We start from the raw sequence: 26788 nt of genomic DNA, 5'->3' as shown, positions 1-26788 counted from the left end.
CCCACAATACATCCCACTACTTACTTTCCATCAACAACTCACACAGTCTGCACTCCTGGTCGAATAAAATGTGTGTAGCAAAGAAAAAAATTAAATATGTGAAACTAAAGTAATATCAAACAATGGAAACTCCAGGTAGGAATATCAACAGTGTAGGAAAGGTTGGAGTGCTACTTACCACACACACAAGCAAGCACATCTCAAACACACACAACTGCTAACTCCAGCATCTCGGCCCGGAATGCATCATGTGGGATGCAAGCAGCATTCTGGAGGGATGGGGAAGGCTAAGGGATAGTAGTGTATGGATGGAAGTAGAGACAAATACAGTCTGGTGGAGTGTGCAGGAACTAGACTCCAACAAGTGCAACATCAGGAGGTTGTGAGGCAGGGAGGTGGGGACAAAAAGGAACAAAAAATGAGAGGAGCAGGGAAAGATGGGTGGATGCATTGTTAGAGGGCTGAAAATAAACAGGGTGTGAGGTGATAATGGGGAGGTGGTGATAGGATATAGGGGGTGGAAACTGTTGGGTGGAGGGTGTGGGGACAGTGTGTTACTGTTGGTTGAGACCAGGATGATTACAGGAGCAGAGAATGTGTTGTAAGGGTAAATCCCATCTGCGCAGTTCATAAAAGCTGGTGGTGGAGGGAAGGATCCAGTTGGCTGGGGTAGTGAAGCAGCCATTGAAATCAAATGTTTTATGTTCAGCTGCATGTTTTGTCACAGGGTGGTCTACTTTGCTCTTGACAACAGTTTGGCCGTGGCCGTTCATCCTGGTGGACAGCTGGTTGCTAGTCATACCAATATAAAACACAGTGCAATGATTGCAGCAGAGCTGGTAAATGATATGGCTGCTTTCACAGTTGGCCTGACCATGATGGGGTAGGATAATCCCATGACACGTAATCTAGCATCCCACATCAAAGACACAACCACTTCCTTCACTGACTCTCCACCATCCCCACCCTTTTACCCCCTAGATCCCTACTCGTTACTGTTGGTGCCACCTCCCTATACACCAACATCCCTCATGCCCATGGTCTTACCACTATTAAATACTACCTTTCCCAGTATCCTTCAGACTCCAAACCCACTACCTCATTCCTCATACACTGTACTAACTTTATCATAACCCACAACTACTTCTCATTTGAAGGGAAGGAATATAGGCAAATCTGCAGCACAGCCATGGACACCTGCATGGCACCCTCCTATGCCACCCTTTTTATGGTCCATGTAGAGTAGACCTTCCTGTTCTCCCAAAACACCAAACCCATTGTCTGGTTCAGGTTCATTGATGAGATCATCATGATCTGGACCTAGGGCCAAGACATGCTATCTTTGTTCCTTCACAACCTCAACATCATCTCTCTCATTTGCTTCACGTGGTCCTCCTCAAACCAGCATGCCACCTTCATAGATGTTGACCTCCTCCTCTCTGACAGCTCCATTTGCACCTCTGTCCACATTAAACCCACCAACAGTACCTGCATTTTGACAGGTGTCATCCCTTTCACACCAAAAAATCCCTCCCCCCCCTCCCCATCTCCCATATAGTGTGGCTACCTGGGGATGGTGAATCTGAAGTGACAAAAACTTCCTTACTCAGTATGCTGAGTGTCTCACCAAGGACTTCATAGATGCACTCTATCCCCCGACCTAGTCCGCAAATAGATCTCCTGAGCCATTTCCCCTCATAACCCCAATCCTCCCACCATCCCAAGAAACCAGCCACAAAGGCATGCCACCTTTATCAACTAGCACCACCACTCACTGGAACAAATGATCCACATCCTTCGCCATGGCTTTTATTACCTATCATTGTGCCCTGAAACAAGGGACATCCTACCTGAGATACTTCCCACCCCTTCTAAAGTGGTGTTCCGTCACTCACCCAAATTCCACAACATCGTAGTTCATCCCTCTACCACTCCCAATCCAACCCCTTGCCACAAGGATCATATCCCTGTGGAAGATCCAGGTGCAAAACCTGCCCAATCCTCCTGCCCAGCACTTCCTATTCCAGTACTGTCACAGGTTTATCCTAACCCATTAGGGGGCAGGCCCCCTTTGAAAGCAGCCATGTCATATACCAGCTCTGCTGCAATCATTGCAAAGCTTTTTGTATTGGTATGACTACCAACTAGCTGTCCACCAGGATGAATGGCCACTGCCAAACTGTGGCCAAGAGCAAAGTAGACCACCCTGTGGCAAAACACGCAGCTGAACATAACTCTTTTGTTTTCAATGGCTGCTTCACTACCCAAGCCATCTGGATCCTTCCCTCCACCACCAGCTTTTCTACACTGCACAGATGGGAGTTATCCTTAAAACACATTCTCTGTTCCCACAATTATCCTGTCCTCAACCAACAGTAACATACTGTCCCCACAGCCTGCACCCAAAAGTTTCCAACCCCTATGTCCTGTCATCTCCCCCCCATTCTCATCTCCCACCCTGTTTATTTGCAGCATCCACCCGTCTTTCCCCACTCCTCTCATTTTTTGTTCTTTTTTTTTTTTCCCCCTCCATCTCCCTGCCCCACAACCTCGTGATGCTGCACCTAGTGGAGTAGAGTCCTTCTACACTCCACCAGACAGTGTCCGTCTCTCTTCCCACCTGTACACTGCTATCCCTTCCCTACACACTCCAGATTGCTGCTTGCATCCCACGTGACGCATTCCAGCCTGAGATGTGAGCGTGTGCACGGTTCTGCATGCACGCATGCGTGCGCGCGCGCGCGCGCGCGCGCGCGCGCGTGTGTGTGTGTGTGTGTGTGTGTGTGTGTGTGTGTGTGTGTGTGTGTGTGTGTGTGTGTGTGTGTAAGTAAGTAGCAACCTCTCTTTTCCTACACTGTTGCTAAACTAAAGGAATATTAGGAGGTGTATTATGTTATTTTAAAGAAAGGAACCTCAGATAATGTATCATGAATTCAGTTGCATCAGACGTATCTAAACAGAAGTATTGGACAGAAGCCACACCTAAACAGATATTCAAAGCAAGAGATATTTCCTAAATGCAATGCAGAGATGCCAAATATTTTCTGTTGTGACAAGAAAAGACACTAGTACGGATATTCACAATACATGGTACATATAAAAATGTGTGTGAGGTGATACTCAAGCTACTGCTGTTCTTTAGGTCTTCTATATTTCCTTATTGTTACATGGTAAAGGTCCAAGACTGATGAGCAATAATCAAAAATCAGTCAAATGAGGGTTCCGTAAGTTTGCTCTTTAATGGATGAGATTTTAAAGAATCCTCCAAGGAATCTGTGTGTGGTATCTTTTATTTTCCATAACTAGTTCCCATTCCACTTAAAATCCTTCTTAACACATACTCTTACATATATTTTTTGATTATGGATTGATCACCAGTCATCTGGCTGAACATCTGGAGTGTCTTCCTGCTTATTAGTTGATGTTGTGGATCATTTACATATTCTAAGAACAGTAATTGTTCATCAATATTCCCGTGAGGTACACCTAAACAACATGCAGTGTTTCTTTGCTGAGGAAGTACTCAATACATCAATATTCTGTTTATATTATCTTTACTAGGCAACATTACTAAACGTAACTAAACTTTTCAGAAGTGAAGGAACATTAGGAACATTGCAAGAGCCTGTTCTCTCTCTCTCTCTCTCTCTTTCGCACAGGAGGGGTGGGGGAGGAATGGGGAGGGAGAGAGAGAGAGAGAGAGAGAGAGAGAGAGAGAGAGAGAGAGTGCGCGAGCAGTGGCAGTATTAGCAGTGAAGGGCATAGAAAGTGTCTGAGGGACATGGAAAACAGTGCAGTCAATTTCTTAATGCGGAAACAGAGTGATTTATCTGGTGCCGAAAAGGGCATGATCATTGGCTTTCAGGCTAAGGGCGGAAGCATTTCTGAAATGGCTAAGTTTTGTGAACTGTTTGTGTGCTGCCAGGGTTGAAGTATAATGTGCAGGGCAAAATGGCACTATCCGTAACCAGTGCTGAGGCAATTGTGGTTCACCACAGGTCATAGATTATGTATAATTAACAGCTGTGGAGATTTGTACAGGTGAATAGATGTTCAGTTGTTGAGCATCTGTAGATGAACCAAGGGGCTACCAACAGTGTCTCCTCAACAACCATTCAGCAAATGTTGCTGCGTATGGTCCTCCGCAGTGGGTTCCTGGTTCATGCAGTTATGTGGGCTGCTGTTCACTGACAGCAGAGGCAGTAATTTTCACACCAGTACTGCAGCTGGACGTGCATTGACTGGCAGTAGGTAGTATTTTTAGTTGAATCGTGTTTTATGTTGCATTGGCCTGAAACATCTGAAAGAAAACACTCTACAACTGTCATTGGAAGGGTCCAGGCTGGAGGAGGGAGTGTTATGGTCTGGCGAATGGGCGAATGTTTTTGAGGCATTCCCCGAGTGATCTCATAATTGTGGAAGGCACACTGGATCAACGCAAGTACTCATCTATACTTGGAGATTATGTCCATCCCTACATGCAGTTTGTTTTTCCTTGGCTCAATGACATCTACCAGCAGTACAGTTCAATGAGTTGCGCAGCCCACAGTGTATGTACATGGTTAAAAGAGGACCAGAATGAGTTCATTGTAATATCCTGGCAACCAAACTCCCCAGATGTAAACCCAATGGAGAATCTGTGGGACCACCTCAATTGGACTGTTTGCACCCTGGATCCTCAACCAATAAAGGTAGTGCAGCTGGCCACAGCACTGGTGTCAGCATGGCAGTATGTCCTTGTCAGCACCTTCCAGAACTCGTCGCTCTCTTCCTCCATGCCTCGCAGTAGTCCATGCTGCAAAAGATGGTTACTCGGGCTTTTCTACAGGTTGTCACATTAATGTTTATTGGGCAGTGCATATTGTAACAAGTGCAGCATGGGTGCTAAAACAGTAATCTTAAGATTTAAAGTGCACAAAATCTTTGTGAACTAAATGCTGATCATAGTTGCAATTTATATCTCATGTAGTTAATTTTGGTAGAAACTTCATTTTTAGTTTACTGAACAGAGCAGTTAGTTTTACTTTGCCATCAGCATACAGTGACAGACTTTTCATTATTTTCCAGCTTTCACCACATGAAAATACATCATTGCTGCAAATTATTGATACAGATAACAAAGTTTTGAATAAAGTTGTCACTGTATTTGCTTCATTGTGCAAAGAAGTGAGATGCCTGCAAGCTGATGCAAGTGACAAATACTACAATGCTCTTCTATTTTATGGTGAAGGAGGTATGTTAATGTTGTTCACGTACCTAATGTAAATGTTTTTGGAGGAATCTTTCATTGTTAGTTATGTCTTGTAGTATGCTTACAATAAGACTTACTAGAAGACCATTTATTCCAGGAACAATAAATAACAGTAAGAAATCTGTTCTCTTGTTGAGAGTTTCAATACTATGTGACTGAGAGAAACTGTGGAAAGGGCTCTGTTGTCATGTTCCTGGTAGTTTCTGTTGGCACATAATCAGCATGCAAATTGTCTTGTTATTCCCAGACTCCAAGACTGGGCTGAGATGATTGTAAGCATAGCTGTGCTAAGGTTTATATCAGCTTATTTATCTTGCCATACCCTTAAGGCTGTTTACTGTGGGTAATGTGATTTTATGCTGTACTGCCGTGTGAGAGCTTCTGGGATGTCTGTTGTTCTAATTGGGGTGAAAGACAATTGGGAGTAGTGAAATGTGGCGCCCTCTACAATCTCCATATAAGCGGCGGCCCCAGCTCCTAGCAGCCAGTCGTCGACTCGCCTCGGAAGATGTTCTCCTTAGTTGAGAACGAAACGTCAGGGAGAAGAAGTTCTACAGATCAGATCGACCATGGCAACTTAGCCCGGAAGTGTTTACTGATGAAGACGCCGGCCGTGAAAGACTACATTGGATGAATAAGGCAATGGGTTTAGGTAGGCCATCAGATGTGTCCAGCCACTTGTGTGTCTAAACATGGAAGTAACTATATTTTATCAATCAGTTAAAAAAAAAAAAACCATCAGCAACAGCATGCTCCACAATTGTGTTAATGAGATCCAAGATAGGAGGAAGGGCAGAATCGGTCATAGATTTTAATCTGTGTATTGCAGATAGATTTCAGCTACTGTGTAGCTACACCATGTGATAAAGAGTATCCTGACACCCCCAAAAACATAAGTTTCTCATATTAGGCGCATTTTGCTGCCGCCTACTGCCAGGAACTCTTTATCGGCGACCTCAGTAGTCATTAGACATCGGGAGAGAGTAGAATGGAGTGCTCTGCAGAACTCGTGGACTACAAACGTGGTCAGGTGATTGGGTGTCATGGTCGAGCGGCTGCTCATAAGCCACACATCACACCAGTAAATGCCAAATGACACCCCGCTTGATGTAAGGAGCGTAAACATTGGACAGTTGAACAGTGGAAAAACATTGTGTGACGTGACGAATCACAGTGCACAATGTGGCTATCCGATGTCAGGGTGTGGGTATGGCAAATGCCCGGTGAACGTCATCTGCCAGTGTGTGTAGTGCCAACAGTAAAACTCGGAGGTGGTGGTATTATGTTGTGGTCGTGGTTTTCATGGAGGGCACATGCACCCCTTGTTGTTTTGTGTGCCACTATCACAGCACAGGCCTACATTTATGTTTTAAGCACGTTCTTGCTTCCCACTGTTGAAGAGCAATTCGGGAATGACAATTGCATCTTTCAACACAATCAAGCACCTCTTCATAATGCATGGCCTGTGGCGGAGCGGTTACATGACAATAACATCCCTGTAATAGACTGGCCTGCACAGGGTCTTGACCTGAATCGTATAGAACATCTTGGGACATTTTGAATCACCATCATCATGCCAGGCCTCACCGACTGACGTCGATACCTCTCCTCAGTGCACCACTCTGTGAAGAATGGACTGTCATTCCCCAAGAAACCTTCCAGTACCTGACAAAGTATGCCTGCGAGAGTGGAAGCTGTCATCAAGGCTAAGTGTGAGCCAACACCATATTGAATCCCAGCATTACCAATGGAGGATGTAACGAACTTGTAAGTCTTTTTCAGCCAGGGGTCCGGATACTTTAGCTCACATAGTGTATCTTCAGTGCAGTTGTATCAAAAGTCAAGATGACTCATTGTAAATGTTGTCACATTGACGGTAGAGATAACAAGCAGTGAGAGTCATCGTGACTTGGAGATAACTACACTGAAGATAGCTCACAGTAGCTGAAATTGATCTGCAGTAAACAAATTAAAATTTACAACTGATGCTGCCCTTCCCCATATCTTGGAGCTAAAAAAAATGTGGTATGTGATTGTCCTGAACCATTTTAGAAATTAAATATACTGTAGTTGTCATGGCACAAGAAGATCCCTGACATCTAGTAGCACTCTTGCCAGCTTTCAGGTACATAGTGCGAATGGCTGCAGGTGAGATAATAGCCTTCTATAGGACTGTGACAACCCTGCGGCCTTGCCATAGAGACATTTACACAATTGCATGATGTGACTGGTTCAGATAAGCAAGTGAAGCTGCCACAACCGGTCCACGGCAGTTGTCAGGTGTCGTCTTATGCCACTTAGACTATAGTAAGATGAAAATGAGTACAAAAATCTACAAAGAAAGAAATGCGTCGGACAGGAAACCAAAAATGTAAATTATGGTAATGTATTTAAGGCTCATGAAGTACATCACATTAATGTAAGTAGTAAGTACATCATTTTATAAAATGAAGATTATACGGGCTAAGATAAAAGGAGCAAATTTAACAGTGATAATTATGTAAACAGCAAAACATATTGCAAGTACAAAGAAGGCAAAAGAACAAATAATCAAATAGAAAAAGGCAACAATCAAAGAAAAGGCACAAGTTTGAAGAAAAAATAAAATTAACATGATATAATATGCTGAATGAAACAAAACTGTGTGGACATTTTTTAAGAGCAAATGAGACTTTACAGTGAATATTTGATGAGAGAAGTGTTTGTGTGCAAGGACAGTATGAAGGAAATAAAACAGAAACTTATGTTGACTAAATCTCACATTTCACCTATTCAGATGGTAGGTGGCACATTAATAAACAACAGAGAAAAATGTACAAGCACATGAAGAGTGATCTTTGTGTAATTTTTAAAGTTTTCCTGGTGTAATAAGTATTCCACGAGGTGGGATATTTTGGGATTGCAACCAGATGATGGTGATGTCTTGCCATAAAATTTTATCTGACAAATTTTCAGGCATCTTCATATGAGTTTTACAGTGTGAAGATAGCTGAACGTCTGTCAGTCAGAATTTCATGGAGAAGATGTCGTCGTCATCTATCTACAATCCTGAAACCTCGTGTAATTGATTTTTAGAGTTTGTATAGTTCAATAGTTGAATCAGAAACTCAGGTAGTAAATAATGAAAATAATGACATTCTGGATATGATACGGGATGTTGTGTAAAAGAACATTAAAGATACTTACAAAGAAACAGTGCCTGCAGATTGATAGTGTTACAGTGGAAATGGCTACAGTCGAAGAAAAAGTAATATGAAACAAACTTAACAAAATCATTTACTAAAGACATTTTAGCCCCTGTGTATAATTTATAAGTCATTCCCTAAAATCATTGTCCACAGCTCGTGGTCTAGTGGCTAGCATTGCTGCCTCTGGATCATAGGGTCCTGGGTTCGATTCGCAGCCAGGTCGGGGATTTTCTCCACCCAGGAACTGCTGCCCACCATGAGATTGAATGCCACCTGGTTTTGTCGCAGGCATGTAACTTTGACAAGAAAAGTAGGAAGCAGAGCAGGGACAAATGTAGTATCATTCTATTGATGATATGAACCACAGATGAAGAAATCCAGTCATAAGTGATTTTGATAAAGGGCAGACTGTTACACACCAACACCTGGGAATGAGCATCTTGGTAATGATGAATCTAATTGACTGTTTGTATTTTAGTGTAGCGTGCATCTGTAGAGAGTGGTTGAGACAGTGAAACTATGACCATGTGACAAGGAGCTGAACATCCATGACTGATCACATAACTTAAAGGTCAGAGGCTTGCTCAGTCTGGAAAGCAGTATAGGTGGTGATGTGTGGCAGATGTGGCAACAGAATACAATGCTGACTCAGGCACAAGAGTTTCGGAACACATTGCTCAGTGTACACTGTTGGAATGTATGCCTCCTCTGCAGACAACACCTACATGTTTCTGTGCTGAACCAACGACAAAATCAATGATGATTGCAGTGGGCACTGGTTTTTTGGAATTGACCATGGATGAGTGCCTAATTGGATGAATCACACTTCTTGTCACAACAGTCCAAAGGTTGTTTCATAAAAACATGGGAGAACTGCCGGATGTCAGTAACGTCCTGCCACGATATTTCGGCGCAGAGTCTTCTGGCCATCTTCAGGTGAGTACCACTGTAGTGGTACTGGCGAGTACGTGCTGAGATCTGCTATTTAAAGCCGTACTGAGGTGACATTGCGCATGCACTGCTCAGCGTGCACGTTCATAACAACTCTGTGCGCTGCGCCTCGCGCCCTCCATGGTGAAAGCCTGGCGTATTGATATCAGGTCGATTTTCATCTTTATGCAGATAACTACGTCGACTACGAAGTTTCTCTATAACGGGATTCCAAGCAGAGTTTAGCTGATAACCGCTATCATGATTGTCTGACAATGAGACTCTCATCAATCTTATTTCCACAGATTCATTGGTAATCAAGCTCCAAAAGTTTGATGTATGGACCAAAATTTGTGTGTCGTCGTAATTCATGGAGTGGTCTGTGGAATTACAATGTCCGCCGATTGCGGACTTGGTGGGTAGGAGAAGGCGAGTATGTCGTTGGTGTTCCACAATGCGTTCATGTGCAGTTCGTGTTGTTTGCCCTATACGTGTTTTGCCGCATTCACACGGAATCTTGTAAACACCTGATTTACGCAGACCCGGTTCATCTTTAACGGATCCCACCGGTGATGAAATTTTGGAAGGAGGCCGAAAGATGACTCTCACTTGATACTTTCTCAATATTCTGCCTATCTGTGAAGAAATATTCCCAATAAATGGTAGATAAGCAGTCGACTTGAAGGCCTCTTCCTCTTCCTTGTTCCGTCGTTTGTAGGTCTGCATCAGTCTGTGCACTTGCCTAGTTGAAAAGCCATTCTTCAGAAATGCTTTTTTCAGGTGTTCCAGTTCCGCTTGAAGACTGTCAGCATCAGAGATGGTATGGGCACGGTGGACTAAGGTTTTGAGAATGCCCATTGTTTGTGCTGGATGGTGGCAACTAGTAGGTTTCAGATACAGGTCTGTATGACTGGGCTTTCTGTACACTGAGTGAACAAGTGTGCCATCACTCTTATGTCGCACCAAGACGTCTACAAATGGCAAGCAACCATCTTTCTCCGTGTCCGTGGTAAACTTTATGTTTTCATGTATGGAGTTCATGTGACGTAAAAATTCTTGGAGACCGTCCAAACCATGAGGCCACACTATAAAAGTGTCGTCAGCGTATCACCAAAATACTGTCAGTTTAAAAGTGGCAGAGTCGAGTGCTCTGTCCTCAAAATCTTCCATAAAAGATTTGCCACTAGGGGAGACAAAGGACTCCCCATGACGACACCGTCAGATTGTTCGCAAAATTCGTTGTTAAATATAAAATATGTAGAGGAGAGAGTGTGTGCTCAAACAATGCTGTAATGTCTGCACCAAACATATTTCCAATGAGGTGTAGTGAGTCCACAAGGGGCACCTTTGTGAAAAGAGAAACCACATCAAGACTGACCAATAAGTCGTTACTTTTCAGCTGTAGTGACTGAAGTCGGCTGAAAAAACCCCTGGAATTCTTTGTGATGTGCACACTTGCCTATCACTGGTTTCAGCAAAGATGCCAAAAATTTTGCTGGGTCGTAAGTGGCTGCTCCAATATTACTCACCATTGGACGTAACAGCACATTTTCCATGTGGATCTTAGGCAGTCCATATAGCCTAGGTGGAACTGAACTGTTTGGTTTCAGTCTCTTGATGACCTCCTTCAGTAGAGAACTATTTGATAAAAGTTCTACTGTTTTTCGCACCACCCGGCTTGTGGGATCCTTATCGATTTTGCGATATGTTGAGTCACATAATAAAACATTCATCTTATTAATATAATCATCCCTTGGTATGGGGACAGTAGTGTTTCCTTTGTCAGATTTTAAGACTAGTGTATCCACATCTGCTCGTAAGTTACGGAGGGCTATCCTCTCCATGGGTGAGATGTTACTCTTCATTGGTGCACCTCTGGTCATCACATGGCAAGACTCTCGGCAAACTTCCTCCGCTTCGTCTGTATCAAGACGGCGTACAGCCTCTTCAATGGCACTGACGAAATCCACTAGTGGCGGTAAATCAGGTGTGGGAGCAAAATTCAGTCCTTTTGCTAGCACAGATACAGTAGTGGTGTACAGAAAGCCCACTCATACAGACCTGTATCTGAAAGCTACTATTTGCTACCATCCAGCACAAACAATGGGCGTTCTCAAAACCTTAGTCCACTGTGCCCATACCATCTCTGATGCTGACAGTCTTCAAGCGGAACTGGAACACCTGAAAAAAGCATTTCTGTAGAATGGCTTTTCAACTAGGCAAGTGCACAGACTGATGCAGACCTACAAATGACGGAACAAGGAAGAGGAAGAGGCCTTCAGGTCGACTGCTTATCTACCATTTATTGGGAATATTTCTTCACAGATAAGCAGAATATTGAGAAAGTATCAAGTGAGAGTCATCTTTCGGCCTCCTTCCAAAATTTCATCACTGGTGGGATCCGTGAAAGATGACCCGGGCCAGCGTAAATCAGGTGTTTACAAGATTCCGTGTGAATGCGGCAAAACATATATAGGGCAAACAACACGAACTGCGCATGAACACATTGTGGAACACCGACGACATACTTGCCTTCTCCAACCCACCAAGTCCGCAATCGCTGGACATTATATTTCCACAGACCACTCCATGAATTACGACGACACACAAATTTTGGTCCATACATCAAACTTTTGGAGCTTGATTATCAATGAATCTGTGGAAATAAGATTGTCTGACAATGAGACTCTCATCAATCGTGATAGCGGTTATCAGCTAAACTCTGCTTGGAATCCGGTAATATAGAAACTTTGTAGTCGACATAGTTATCTGCATAAAGATGAAAATCGACCTGATATCAATACGCCAAGCTTTCACTGTGGAGGGCTCAAGGCGCAGTGCGCAGAGTTGTTATGAACATGCACCCTGATCAGTGCATGCGCAATGTCACCTCAGTATGGCCTTAAATAGCAGAGCTCAGCACGCACTCGCCAGTACCACTACAGTGGTACTCACCTGAAGATGGCCAGAAGACTCTGTGCTGAAATGTTGTGGCAGGACGTTACTGACATCCGGCAATTCTCCTGTGTTTTTATGGAACAATCAGTACGCCGGGAAAGCTTTAAACATCAGTCCAAAGGTTATGTCTGGTTATGCCATCATCCAGACAAATGGATGCTTGAAATATGCACTGTACCATGGAGACAGACCATTGCAGCCACTGTAGGCGCTCAGTCCGGAACCGCGCGACTGCTACGGTCACAGGTTCGAATCCTGCCTCGGGCATGGATGTGTGTGATGTCCTTAGGTTAGTTAGGTTTAAGTAGTTCTAAGTTCTAGGGGACTGATGACCACAGATGTTAAGTCCCATAGTGCTCAGAGCCATTTGAACCATTTGAACCATTGCAGCCACTGTAATGCCATGGGGGACATTCACCTAGGCTTCCATAGGGCCTGTAGTAATCAAAAGCATCCTGTTAGCTGTGGGCAGTGTTAACCACATTACAGACCAGCTCCATCTCTTTATGCCAGATGGCATCTCCCAACAGTATAACTGTCCATGTTCCATGTTACAAGGCAGAATTATTCTACAGTGGCTTGAGGAACTTGATAGTGAACTCATATTGGTGTCTTGGCCACTAAACCCGTACAGAATTGCTGCTGTATTAAGTTCTGTAAGTGGCGCAGCATGCTATTAAGCAGGTTGTCATATTGTTTTGGCTCATCAGTGTATGTGAACAACCTTTCTTTTGTTTATTACATTGTACTGTTTCCCATTACTGAAACTCCACTTCAACAAAAAAAGAAAAAAAAACTTCATAAAGTATGTTTGAAAGTCATTTATAATAAGCTCGAAATAATCAGCTAAACTTTACAAAGGGATGACCACGTGCTGTGTTAGTTTGTGGTAAACAATAGATGTTGGTAACCCACTTTTGTGTTAAGTTGAAGGCAGCCAATGAATGAGTGGTAACTAGATTGGTCATCACGTTGTTAACATACGATTTAATCACATTTTGTAGACAGCCCGTCCTTCACATTTTGCTTTTGCTTTGTATTGACAATCCTGTTGTTATAAAGTTAATTTCAGGAATCAAAATGATAAGAATTACATATGTTGTGTGAGCAGCTCTATCTTCATTTGTTTTATGTTTTTCATGCTTGCAGGAGTTTTTTTCATTGATATATTCAACACTTTTGTTATTTGTGTGTTGAAATATTATTAAATATTTTGTCCCGAAAATGAGCTCTAGATTTTGATGACCGATAGATCTGTTTTGTAAGGTTAGGTTGCAAGATAACAGTGTGGTTGAGAGTCAGCAAAGGCAACCAATATGCAACTGAAATCTTGGTTGTGGTGATGAACTGATCTGCAGCATGGCCGGAGGTCTGTAGATGGCTGCAAAGATACTAGTTTCATTTGTCATTATTATTTTCTGTTTACTTGCATACAGAGTTGTGCGGTCCTGCTTCCTTCCTTATACGAAGAGACTGATATAGGCATGTGTATTCAATACAGAGAGATGTAAACAGGCAGAATACAACACTGCGGTCAGCAATGCCTATATAAGGCAACAAGTGTCTGGCTCAGTTGTTAGATTGGTTACTGCTGCTACAATGGCAAGTTATCAAGATTTAAATGAGTCTGAACGTGGTGTTCTGGTCAGCGCATGAGCAATGAGACACTGCATCTCCAAGGTAGCAATGAAGTGGGGATTTTCCCCATATGACCATTTCGCGAGTGTACCTTGAATATCAGGAATCTGGTAAGACATCAGATCTCTGGCATCGCTGGGCCGAAAAAGATCCTGCTAGAACAGGACTGACGATGACCGAAGAGAATTGTTCAACATAACAGAAGTGCAACCCTTCCACAAATTGCTGCAGATTTCTATGCTGTGCCATCAACAAGTGTCAGTGTGCGAACCATTCAACAAAAAATCATCGATATGGGCTTTTGGAACTAAAGGCCCACTCGTGTATCCTTGATGACTTCATGACACAAAGCTTTACGCCTCACCTGGGCCCATCAACTCCGACATCGAACTGTTGATGACTGGAAACGTGTTGCCTGACCGGTTGAGTCTCATTTCAAATTGTATCGAACAGATGGATGTGTATGGGCATGGAGACAGCCTCTTGAATCCATGGATCCTGCATGTCAGCAGGGGTCTGTTCAAGCTGGTGGAGGCTATGTAATGGTGTGAGGCGTGTGCAGTTGGAGTGATATGGGACCCCTGATACGTCTAGATATGACTGACAGGTGACACTTGCGTAAGGATACTGTCTGATCACCTGCATCCATTTGTGTCCATCAGTCCTTCCAATGGACTTTGAAAAATTCCAGCAGGACAGTGTGATAGCAGTGAGAGTGTAGATGACTCCAGCAATCTTCATATGTAACATTTGTTTACCTCCAGGTAGGTTACTGTTTACCTTGAATAGACAATCTTGGTCCAACAATTCTGCTCGCTATTCTCCTAATTGTGTAATTTCAGTGCACACTGCTGCATATTGGGTAGTACCACTTTGTTTGATAGAGGCCGTCTGATGGACCAACTTCTTTTCGATCTTGGTCTGTCTCCTCTCAATGATAGTACTCTTATACACTTTAGTGCCATTTACGGTACCTTTTCAGCCATTGACTGTAGTTCTCTTCACCCAATCTTGGGACCTTGCTACAATGGTTACTGCATGATGATATTTATAACAGTGACCACTTTTTGGCGACCCTGTCACTTTCTTTTCACTTCTCAATGGACCACTTACCATATTGGGCTTTTTGAAAAACCAACTGGCAATAGTGTACCTTTGCCATCACCTTAGAGTTGGCACATCACACAGGCCCAAGAGAATGGCATCTCACAGGGCTCCATACTGAATGTTTCACTCTTCGTCATTGCCATCAATGGACTAGTGACCTCCATTGGGTCACTGGTTGCCCTCGCACTGTTTCTCCAATCTGTAGTCTTTGCTGAACACCAGCTCCTAGGTCCCATCCGAAGGACCTTCACTGTGACCCTTTCCCATGGCTTCCAATTCTCTCCTACAGAAAAGCGAGTTATGCATTTCTGTGTACATACCATATCCCATCTCGACTCAGAGTACTATTTGAGTACCCAGTGCTTGGCTGTTATTGCACAGTCATGATTTTTGGGACTCCTCTTTGATAAAATGCTGACATTGCTACCCAATATTCGTCAGTTAACAACTAGCTATATGAAAAGCTTAATACTTCCTGCCTCCTTGCCCAAGTCTTTTTGCATGCATATTGCACTATTCTTCTCCATATTTTCCAGGTTCTGCTTATGGCATGATCACACCACGGTTGCTACATTTATGTCTTGGTGACACCTTCAGCTTCAAAATTGTTGGGCCCCATCCATCATCATGTAGTAAGACTAGCTACTGGTGCCTTCCGTTCAGTAGACAGTCTGCTTGCCAAAGCAGGTATCTTCCCTCATTAGTTCCAACAGCACCAACTCTCGCTCAGTTATGCAATCACCGTCCAACAGTTTCCTAATCATCTAACTTCTTTCTGCATACAAGGGTCATTAACACCCTGACATCAGCCCTTGGGTCAGATTGTCAATTGGAATGGGCCTCGAGGCCTTCTGGTGGGACCTGTGCCAAACCTCCTTAGAATGTACTTTCCATGTTTACCGGTGCAAACCCCTTTGGTTAGTACCCAGACCATGAATTAGGACTAATCTGTTCAGGAACCTGAAGTTTAAATTGCCCTAGGACCTTTTGGTGTGTTTCCATTGTAAGTTCTTCAGGAGTATCAGGTTTCTACCATCATTTACACCGACAGCTGTAAAACTGTGGATTGGACAGGATATGTATGCTTTTACTGGTGCCACCAGTCAGGAACAACTTTTGCTGCTGCGAATGTGAAATATTTTTATGGTGGAGCTGACAACCATTAACAGAGCCCTGTGGTTTATTAAACAGGCTTCCTTCAGTTGTGTTTTAATTAGTTGTGGCTTAATGAGCAGTCTCCAGGGGAGGGGAGGGGGCTTCAGACATAGGTTTTTTTTTCTCCCCACAGGTGTGCTCTGGGAGACCCCTTATCTGCTCCAACCTGTGTACTGGCCAGACCCGTATACTTTTACTTCTCTTTAAATTATATCTCATCTCTGGCATCAATATCACTATAAGAATATTGCTTGGACAAGGGACTTCGGCTGACGATATATCTGAGGAAAAGTACCACCATAGCTGTATCTCGAGAATGTCTTTATTGTATTACATGACTAGTTTTGGCAGCACAATACTGCCATACTAAGGCCCCACCACTGCCAAAAGAATATTTGATTTCCTTGGTGCATTTGCTCTGGGATCCTTGTTATTAGCACATGTGGGCTAGCTTTCATCAGGAGTCTGCACTCGACACCGTGTTGTCTCCAGTGCGATCCCATGTGCTGACTTGGAGCAACCTGGAGCAGGAGAGGCACCACAGGACATTTTAATTTCAACTGTCTATGCTTTTACAAATAAATTCATAAAACTTTGTCAGCGTGACCAGGAAGGATTTAGGATTCACACTCATAGTAGTGGAATTTGAAAAACATAACAAAATAATTTTTTTTACATGTGAAATTTCATAATTTTTTTCACTTGCTATTGGCTGCATTTGTTGCTATAGGTACACTTTTCTTCATAAGTAAGAGAGATTCGTCAATGAATTTTGCACAACATACAAACCACACTTACAGGTGTATGAAACTCTAGAATTTTCCAACTCTATTAAAAACTGTGCTAAAAATTGAGATGATTAACCATAAAACTTGCGTTTTTTCTAAACGTGAAGTTTAAAATGTAATAGCTAATTAATTTTTTCATAAATCTAATAAATTCTGATGTTCTACCACCCCTTAAATGTTTTCATTAGAAAGACCGTGTTCAAAACAACCCAAAAACTGTATTTGGTTTTCCAGTGTGATCATAAAAGGCCCTAAAAAACAACGAGGAGGCAGTGCGTGGGCCTACATTACGCTGATACTCAAATTGAATGTGTCACATATTATTACGTTCTCTAATTATTTAGTACTCTCTATGGAAGATAATATCAAAACTCTTGACACAAATTTTTCAAGTGTCTATTTTTTCAGCTGACTTTGCTTCAAATTATCCATATGAAAATTGTTCATGGAATATTTATTATTATTTCTTCCCTTTCTCAGACATTATGTCTGGTTAGAAATGGAAAGTGACGCGGACCTTGATCAAGCGTGACTTCCTTTTAACTGTATGGTATATGTTACATTGCATTTAGGAATTTTCGGGTAATTGAACATGTATCAATAATTACAGATTTCTGTAGTTGTATATATACATTTGGATGTAGCTGTATTGCGTTGATCTACTGGTGGATATTGTGTGGTATGACTCCTGTAGTTGATAGTATAATTGGTATATTGTCAACTTTATCCTGATGCCACATGTCCTTGACTTCCTCAGCCAGATGGATGTATTTTTCAATTTTTTCTCCTGTTTTCTTCTGTATATTTGTTGTATTGGGTATGAATATTTCGATTAGTTGTGTTAATTTCTTCTTTTTATTGGTGAGTATGACATCAGGTTTTGTTATGTGGTGGTGTTTTATCTGTTATTATGGTTCTGTTCCAGTATAATTTGTATTCATCATTCTCTAGTACATTTTGTGGTGCCTACTTGTATGTGGGAACGTGTTGTTTTATAAGTTTATGTTGTAAGGCAAGCTATTGATGTATTATTTTTGCTACATTGTCATGTCTTCTGGGGTATTCTGTATTTGCTAGTATTGTACATCCGTTTGTGATGTGATCTACTGTTTCTATTTGTTGTTTGCAAAGTCTGCATTTATCTGTTGTGGTATTGGGATCTTTAATAATATGCTTGCTGTAATATCTGGTGTTTATTGTTTGATCCTGTATTGCAATCATGAATCCTTCCGTCTCACTGTATATATTGCCTTTTCTTAGTCATGTGTTGGATGCGTCTTGATCGATGTGTGGCTGTGTTAGATGATACGGGTGCTTGCCATGTAGTGTTTTCTTTTTCCAGTTTACTTTCTTCGTATCTGTTGATGTTATGTGATCTACAGGGTTGTAGAAGTGGTTATGAAATTGCTGTGGTGTAGCCGATGTATTTATATGAGTGATTGCTTTGTGTATTTTGCTAGTTTCTGCTTGTTCTAGAAAGAATTTTCTTAAATTGTCTACCTGTCCATAATGTAGGTTTTTTTATGTCGATAAATCCCCTTCCTCCTTCCTTTCTGCTTAATGTGAATCTTTCAGTTGCTGAATGTATGTGATGTATTCTATATTTGTGGCATTGTGATCGTGTAAGTGTATTGAGTGCTTCTAGGTCTGTGTTACTCCATTTCACTACTCCAAATGGGTAGGTCAATATTGGTATAGCACAAGTATTTATAGCTTTTGTCTTGTTTCTTGCTGTCAATTCTGTTATCAGTATTTTTGTTAGTCTTTGTCTATATTTTTCTTTTAGTTCTTCTTTAGTATTTGTATTATCTATTCCTATTTTTGTCTATATCCTAGATATTTATAGGCATCTGTTTTTCCATCGCTTCTATGCAGTCGCTGTGATTATCCAATATGTAATCTTCTTGTTTAGTGTGTTTTCCCTTGACTATGCTATTTTTCCTACATTTGTCTGTTCCAAAAGCCATATTTATATCATTGCTGAATACTTCTGTTATCTTTAGTAATTGGTTGAGTTGTTGATTTGTTGCTGCCAGTAGTTTTAGGTCATCCATGTATAGCAGATGTGTGATGTTGTGTGGGTATGTTCCAGTAATATTGTATCCATAATTTGTATTATTTAGCATGTTGGATAGTGGGTTCAGAGCAAGGCAGAACCAGAAAGGACTTAGTGAGTCTCCTTGGTATATTCCACGCTTAATCTGTATTGGCTGTGATGTGATATTATTTGAATTTGTTTGAATATTAAGTGTGGTTTTCCAATTTTTCATTACTATGTTTAGGAACTGTATCAATTTAGGATCTACTTTGTATATTTCCAATATTTGTAGTAACCATGAGTGGGGTACACTATCAAAAGCTTTTTGGTAATCAATGTATGCATAGTGTAGCGACCTTTGTTTAGTTTTAGCTTGATATGTCACCTCTGCATCTATTATCAGTTGCTCTTTACATCCTCGTGCTCCTTTGCAACAGCCTTTTTGTTCTTCATTTATAATTTTGTTCTGTGTTGTATGTGTCATTAATTTCTGTGTAATGACTGAGGTTAATATTTTGTATATTGTTGGTAGGCATGTTATGGGGCGATATTTAGCTGGGTTTGCTGTGTCTGCCTGATCTTTAGGTTTCAGATAAGTTATTCCTTGTGTAAGTGTATCAGGGACTGTGTATGGGTCTGCAATGTAACTGTTAAATAATTTAGTTAGATGTGAATGTGTTGAGGTGAACTTCTTTAGCCAGGAATTTGCTATTTTATCTTTTCCAGGGGCTTTCCAATTGTGCGTAGAATTAATTGTTCGGGTGACTTCATGTTGCAAAATTATCACTTCAGGCTTTTGTGGTATCATCTTGTATGTGTCTGTTTCTGCTTGTATCCACCGTGCATGTCTGTTATGTTGTACGGGGTTTGACCATATGTTGCTCCAGAAGTGTTCCATGTCTGTTATGTTTGGTAGATTGTCTATTTTAGTATGTGTTATCTATTGTCAGGTAAAATGTCTTTTGGTTTGAGTTGAATGTTTGGTTTTGTTTCCTTCTATTTTCACTTTTTTTGTATCTTCTAAGTCGTTTGGCCAATGCTTGTAATTTCTGCTTCTTTTCATCTAATTGCTCTATCGCATCTTGTTGTGAGATTTTACCTAACCTTTTTCGTTTTTTGTCTGATATTTCATTTCTTATAAATTGTGTTAGCTGTCCGATGTCTGTTCTCAGTTTTTCTAATCTGATCTGTAGCCTGTGTTGCCATGCTGGTTTTGTGGGTTTCTTCTGTGTGTTGGTTGGTTCTGATCTCTGCCTAGTGTGTATATTTAGTGTAGTGAGTGCTCCTATATAAACCAGTAGTTGTAACTCTTCCATAGTTGTGTTTTCATTTATTTATTATGTATGATAGTGTTGATAGTTGTTATTGTTGTCTCGACTTGTGGGTTATTTGATGGTCTATGCGAGAATGGTCTAATGTCTGTATTTGTGTCTTTGTATTCTGTATATGTCAGCTGAAATTGTTCTTCTATATCTAACATGTGTGTCACTTCGTGTTCTATTTGTGCTTGTTCTGGTGGCTGTCTTAAGATTTCGTTTCCCTCTGACTGTTTAATTGATGCATGTTGTTCTTTGCTTGTTTGCTCTGGGATGTTTGAGTCCATTACTGTATTTTCTTCTTCTTCTGATTGCACATTATTTTGTTCCAGTATTTGTTGTACTTGTTGTTTGATGTTTTCTAATTCTGACTGGGGGTATCCTGTTATTTTTGATTATTACACGGATCTGATCAGCTAGTCGTTGTTCTGTTAAAAATTTTAATACTGGGTATCTGGTAATAAATGTTGTGTATACTTGTGATCTGTATCCAGTTGTGTTGGTTCCTAGGTTTGTTGCTTGGTAATAACAGAACATGAGGTGTCGGTTAACTTCATCTGGCCCACTCATCCTCTGTCTTTGTTTTCCTGCTAGGGTGGTTGCAGGAAGCATATCCTGCAAAACACCTCTATTTGGATTCAAATCATTTTCCAGTTGGTGGGCGGGCATAGGGTTCAAGCGTCGTCCCCGACCATGACAGCGCTTGTCCGAGGCTTCTTTAGTTCTGTCCTGAACCAACTAATCCCACTAAAAGGGGGGTTAGCCCTATTAGTGGTTTGTTCTTTCCGTCGCCTTTTACGACTGGCAGAACATTCCGGAGGCCTATTCTTTTCCCGGGCCTCCTATTATTATTATTATTATTATTTTGCCTAAGAAACTGCAAAAAGTTGTGCAAGATGGCTTAGCCTTCTTTCTTTCAAGAAAATATTGCCACAAAATTGCCAAAAACTCGCAAGTGCACTGTTGATAGCTGCACTATAGGGTCAAACAAATGACTATGTCTCCAGAAGTATTGAAATTTTTTTTTTTTTTTTTAAACCGATGTTTATTGGGAATGTGTGCAGACCTCCTTGGGGTGCGTGGGTTCTAGTTAGTTTGATGCAGTGTACCTCACATTCTGGCATTCCATTTATTTCCTCAACCTGAAATGCAAACAGTTTTTGTAAATCACCCACATGTCACTCAGATTTGGTATCCACACAAAGCAATGCCTCGATTCCCTGTGTTTTCCTGGAATAAAAGAGAGAGATTCCACAAATTATGAGGTTCATTCGAATGAAACCTGGTCAGTGCATTTATCTTTGCCTTACATGAAAAGTGACACCATGTAACTGCGGGTGTAGTGGTGCCATCTATTGGTAGAGAGACTGACGCCTGTGCACCATTTGATGTTGTGTAGCACGAGTGTGGGTTCACGTCGAAGAGAAGGTGGTCACACAAGCTGTCATCCACTACCGAATATGCAGGAGCAACAAGGAGTGGCTTGATTTTTGGCAGCGGAGGGAGTTGAAGGCTGTGAAACGTATTGACGGATGAAGGCTGTGTACGGTGAGTACAGTCTGAGTCGTTCAAGTGTTGTGGAATAGCGCAGACGATTCTTTGAGGGGCGCAAGTCACTGGAAGAAGATACTCATCCTGGACAAGCTCATTGTGTCATCACACCAGAAATGGTTGCGGAAGTGAATGCTTTAGTCTTTGACAACTGCAGAATCACCATAGACGAGATCCATCGGCTACTGGGTATTAACGTGGGCACCACCCACACCTTCATGCATCAACACTTGAACTTTCAAAAAATCTGTGCACAGTGGGTTCCCTACCAACTGACCGCCAAACAGTGCAATAAACGAATGGCGCTGTGTTTGAGTCATATGCAACATTATCATGAGGAGGACTACTGCTTTCTGTCACGTATTGTCACAGGTGATGGAACGTGGTGTTACCATTTGAACCAGAAAGCAAACGTCAAAGCAAGCAGTGGAAACATGCAACTTCACCACATCCATAGAAATCAAAGGCCGTGCACACCAGTTCTGGTAATGTCATGATGTCCTTCTTTTTTGACCACAAGGGCCTACTGCTTGTCGAGTTACTGGAATGGGGAACCACCATCAATGCCCAGCATTAGACAAGCCATCAAGTCGAAATGCCAAGGCAGATTTCCTGTAACCTAGCCTCCCACATCAAAGATACTAACCATTTCCTTCACCAGCTCTCCACTGGCCCCACACCTTTATCTCCTTGACCTCTTCCTGTCACTGTTGATGCTACCTCTCTATGCACCAACGTCAATCATGCCCACGGCCGTGGCACTATCGAGCACTACCTTTCCCAGTGCTCTTCAGACTTCAACCCACCACTTCATTCATTATACACCTTACCATCAACATTTTCTTTGAAGGGAAGGTACAAAAACAAATCTGCAGTGCAGCCATACTATATCCGCGTGTTGCGGGATGTCAACGCGTTTATCAGAACCCAGGCGAGAACACATGAAGCAGCAAAAGGCAGAAGGGCCACCTGCAGAAGAGAACACAACACCATGTGGTAGCCGAGCTACACATGGCTGACTGACTGCAGACAAGACACAGACAAGGGTAAGACCAAAGTAACATAAGTAAACAATAAGTGCAAAGCAGATACCATCACCACAATGATGACAGCAGGTCAAGAGCAGACTGACTACAATCTAAATCACAACCAGAAAGATCAAGTGCCAAGAGAGATTGTTATCCAATTGTCTGTAGTACAGAGATAATAGTAACCAACAGTATAAGGTGCGAGTAGAGAACTGACACTGTCTGGCCGTATTTATATTGGCCGCGAGGAACACTATTGGTCAGCTTAATCATGCGGCTAGACGAGTGGTGCCACTTACGTTGCAAGCGCAGTGGTGTGGCAAGACTGTGCCGTGTAATGGCCATCTAGATCCGTTACCTGCAGTTGGCTTGCAGCTTCCACGAAGCCGAATACCAGAAGACATGGGCACCAGAGTAGCGCTCTCATGTTCTAACCTATTTGTGGGCCATCTAGAGGAAACCTTCCTAACCTCCCAAAATTCCCTCCGCCTAATCTGATTCAGGTTCATTGATAATATCTTCATGATCTGGACTCAGGGCCAAGACACCTACCTACTGCTTTCCTTCATTACCTCAACACCTTCACTCCTATCCACTTCACCTGGTCCTCCTCTACCCAATGGACCGCCTTCCTGGACACTGACCGCCACCTCTCTAATGGCTCAATCAACATCTCTGTTAACATTAAACCTACTAATTACCAACAGTACCTGCATTTTGACAGCTGTCATCCCTTCCACACTATACATCCCATGCAGCCTAGCCATGGGTAGACTATGTATCTGCAATGACGAGACCTCTCTTACCCAGTATGCTGAGGGCCTCACGAAGACCTTCACAGACAGGCAATACCCCTAAAACTCAATTCACAAATAGACTTCCTTGCCATATCCTGACAGACCTCCAATTCTTCCACCACCTGTAAGAATCAGCTACAAAGGAGTGCCCCACTTGTCACCGAATATCATCCTAGTCTGGAACAACTGAACCATATCCTTTGCCAGGGCTTTCTCTCTTGTCATTCTCTGAAATGAGGAACATCCTACCCAAGATACTTCCCACCCCTCCTAAAGTGGTTTTCCACCACCCACTCAATCTAAACATCACCTTAGTCCACCTCTATGCCTCTGCCACTCCCAACCCCTTCCCATAGGGATCATATCCCTGTGGCAAACCAAGATGCAAGATTTGTGCAGACCGCCCATGAAGCATCTCATACTCCAGTTCTGTAGCAGGCTTATTCTTCCCCATCAGAGGCCGGGCCACCTGTTAAAGCAGCCATGTCATATGTCTACTCTGCTGCAAACACTGAACAGCTTTTTATGTTGTATGACTAGCAACCAGCTGTCCACCAGTATGTATGATCACCGCCAAACTGTTTTCAAGAATAAAGTAGATCACCCGGTAGCTGAGCACAACATGCTGAGTTTCAATGGCTGCTTAACAACACCAACCACTTGGACCCTTCTCTCCACCACAAGCTTCTCTGAACTAAGCAAATGGGAGTTACCCTTACAACACATCCTCTGCCTCTGTAATCATCCTGCCCTCAATCTCAGATAAACCACTTTCTATGCACCCTTCACCAAACAGTTTCCCCTTCCTCCATTCTGTCGCCCTCTCTCATTTCACCTCCCCACGTCCCTTTTAGTGTGCACTGCTCCTCACTGGCTCCTACATTGGGCATCACATGCCTAACCTGTGTTCTTGCCACCCTTCCCTCCCACAATTCTAGCCAGCAAATCAACTGCCTCCCTCTCCCTCTACCCATCCGACAATACCCCCAACACAACCAATCCACCAGCTGAAATGCAGCATTAGCACTGTTCGTCCAGCTGGCACCTTGTGGGACCAAAAGCTAGGTTTTTCTTTCTTTTTGTGTGTGCCTATCGACAGTCAAATGGTTGCGTTTAATCCAAAAGTATTTGTTTATTATGTTAAGATTTATAATTTTTAGAGTTATAGCCATCATAGAAATGTCAGTAAGATAAAATCTGACATCCTGAACATTTTGTGAAGGTTACCCGCGGAGCAGCATTTAATATTCAATAAATTTGATGCTTAACTTATATCATGAATACTATGCAGTATTGGTTTCATGCATATTAATTTTGCAGCTGTAAAGCAGTGTATAATGGAAATTCAGTGTTCCTAGCCTCCCTTTTTGCAGTAATGAAGAAAACTGATTTTAGTTTGCATCAGCTACATTTTCAAAGAAAACATTAAACACAAATTACTTAAATACACTGATGAGCCAAAACATTATAACCACTATCACTGTGAGGCGTTTGCTGCCTAGTGGTGCTGAGGGCACGTGTCATGGCAAGAGAAGTGTATGTGCGAGCATCTCAGAAATGGCAAAGCTGGTCAGCTGTTCACGTGCTACTGTCGTAAGCATCTATGGAAAGTGGTTGAAGAATGCTGAAACCATGAGTAGGCCACGAGAAGTTGTATGTCCGTACCTCATCACAGAACATAGGGATATGAGGCTTGGCCACTCTCTAAAGTAGGATAGGTGGCGATCAGCAGCAGATCTGATGACAGAGTACAGTGCTGGCAGAAGCACAAGTGTTTTGGAGCACACCGTTCAGCACACAGTGTTGAACGTGATGTTCTGCAGCAGGAGACCCCTACGTGTTCCCACGTTGACCCATCATCTTTGGTTACAATTACAGTAGGCACAGGATCATTGAGGTTGGACCGCGGTTCAGTGGAATTGTCGGTGGTTAGATAAAACCCATTTATTGCTAAACCAGATCGATGGTCGTGTCGAGATACGCCATCATCCAGGCGAAAGACTGCTCAAAACGTGCAGTGCACCATAGGTGCAGGCTGGTGGGAGCAGTATTATGCTATGGAGGACATTCATGTGGGCATCCATGGGACCTGCGGTAGTAATCGAAGGCACCATAACAACTGTGGATTACATGAGCACTGTTAGGGACCACCTGTAACCCCTTATGCTTGATGTCTTTCCCAGCAGTGATGGCATCCTCCAGCAGGATAACTGTTCATGTCACAAGGCCAGAATCAAGCTGGCATTGTTTGAGGTGTGTGATAGTTAACTCATGTTGATGTCTTGGCCATCAAATTTGGCTCATTGAATCTGACAAAACCCAACTGAGATGCTATTGGGTGGTAGAATGTATGATCTGTGCATAGGAATCTGGTGCTATGAACCTCTGGAAACCCATCAAGTACTTACTGAATCCATGGCACACATGATCACTGCTAAATTGCATTCCAGAAGTGGACCAACATGATTTTAAGTATGTGTTCAGAATGTTTTGGTTCATCAGCGTATACATAAACCTCTGGAAACCCATCAAGTACTTGCCCGCATCTCGTGGTCGTGCGGTAGCGTTCTCGCTTCCCACGCCCGGGTTCCCGGGTTCGATTCCCGGCGGGGTCAGGGATTTTCTCTGCCTCGTGATGGCTGGGTGTTGTGTGCTGTCCTTAGGTTAGTTAGGTTTAAGTAGTTCTAAGTTCTAGGGGACTGATGACCATAGATGTTAAGTCCCATAGTGCTCAGAGCCATTTGAACCATTTGAACCATCAAGTACTTACTGAATCCATGGCACACACGATCACTGCTAAATTGCATTCCAGAAGTGGACCAACATGATTTTAAGTATGTGTTCAGAATGTTTTGGTTCATCAGTGTATACATAATTGTGTTGATACAGTTCAGAGTGTTTTTACACTTAGCTTTGTACCAGTCATATAGCATTGAACAGAAGAAAATAACTTGCCCTGATTCTGAATGAGTCCATGAAAACCAAAGCAATTTTTCGTGTTATACTGAATTTGGAACACTGCATTCACTGAAAGTAATGCCAG

General features: G+C 42.5%; 1 protein-coding gene across 1 annotated transcript in view; it reads left to right on the top strand.

The window, feature by feature from the left end:
- LOC124555796 (WASH complex subunit 4) overlaps positions 1–26788 on the top strand; it is a 187502-nt gene that overhangs the window by 7698 nt on the left and 153016 nt on the right. The window contains exon 3 of the mRNA XM_047129858.1: positions 5068–5233. Within this exon, the coding sequence (XP_046985814.1) occupies positions 5068–5233 (166 nt within the window). The remainder of the gene's footprint in view (positions 1–5067; positions 5234–26788) is intronic.

The sequence above is a fragment of the Schistocerca americana genome, chromosome X, assembly GCF_021461395.2.
Source record: "Schistocerca americana isolate TAMUIC-IGC-003095 chromosome X, iqSchAmer2.1, whole genome shotgun sequence".
Classification (NCBI taxonomy): Eukaryota; Metazoa; Arthropoda; class Insecta; order Orthoptera; family Acrididae; genus Schistocerca; species Schistocerca americana.
The sequence above is the reverse complement of the archived record's forward strand: the minus strand, read 5'-3'. Positions and strand labels throughout refer to the sequence as shown.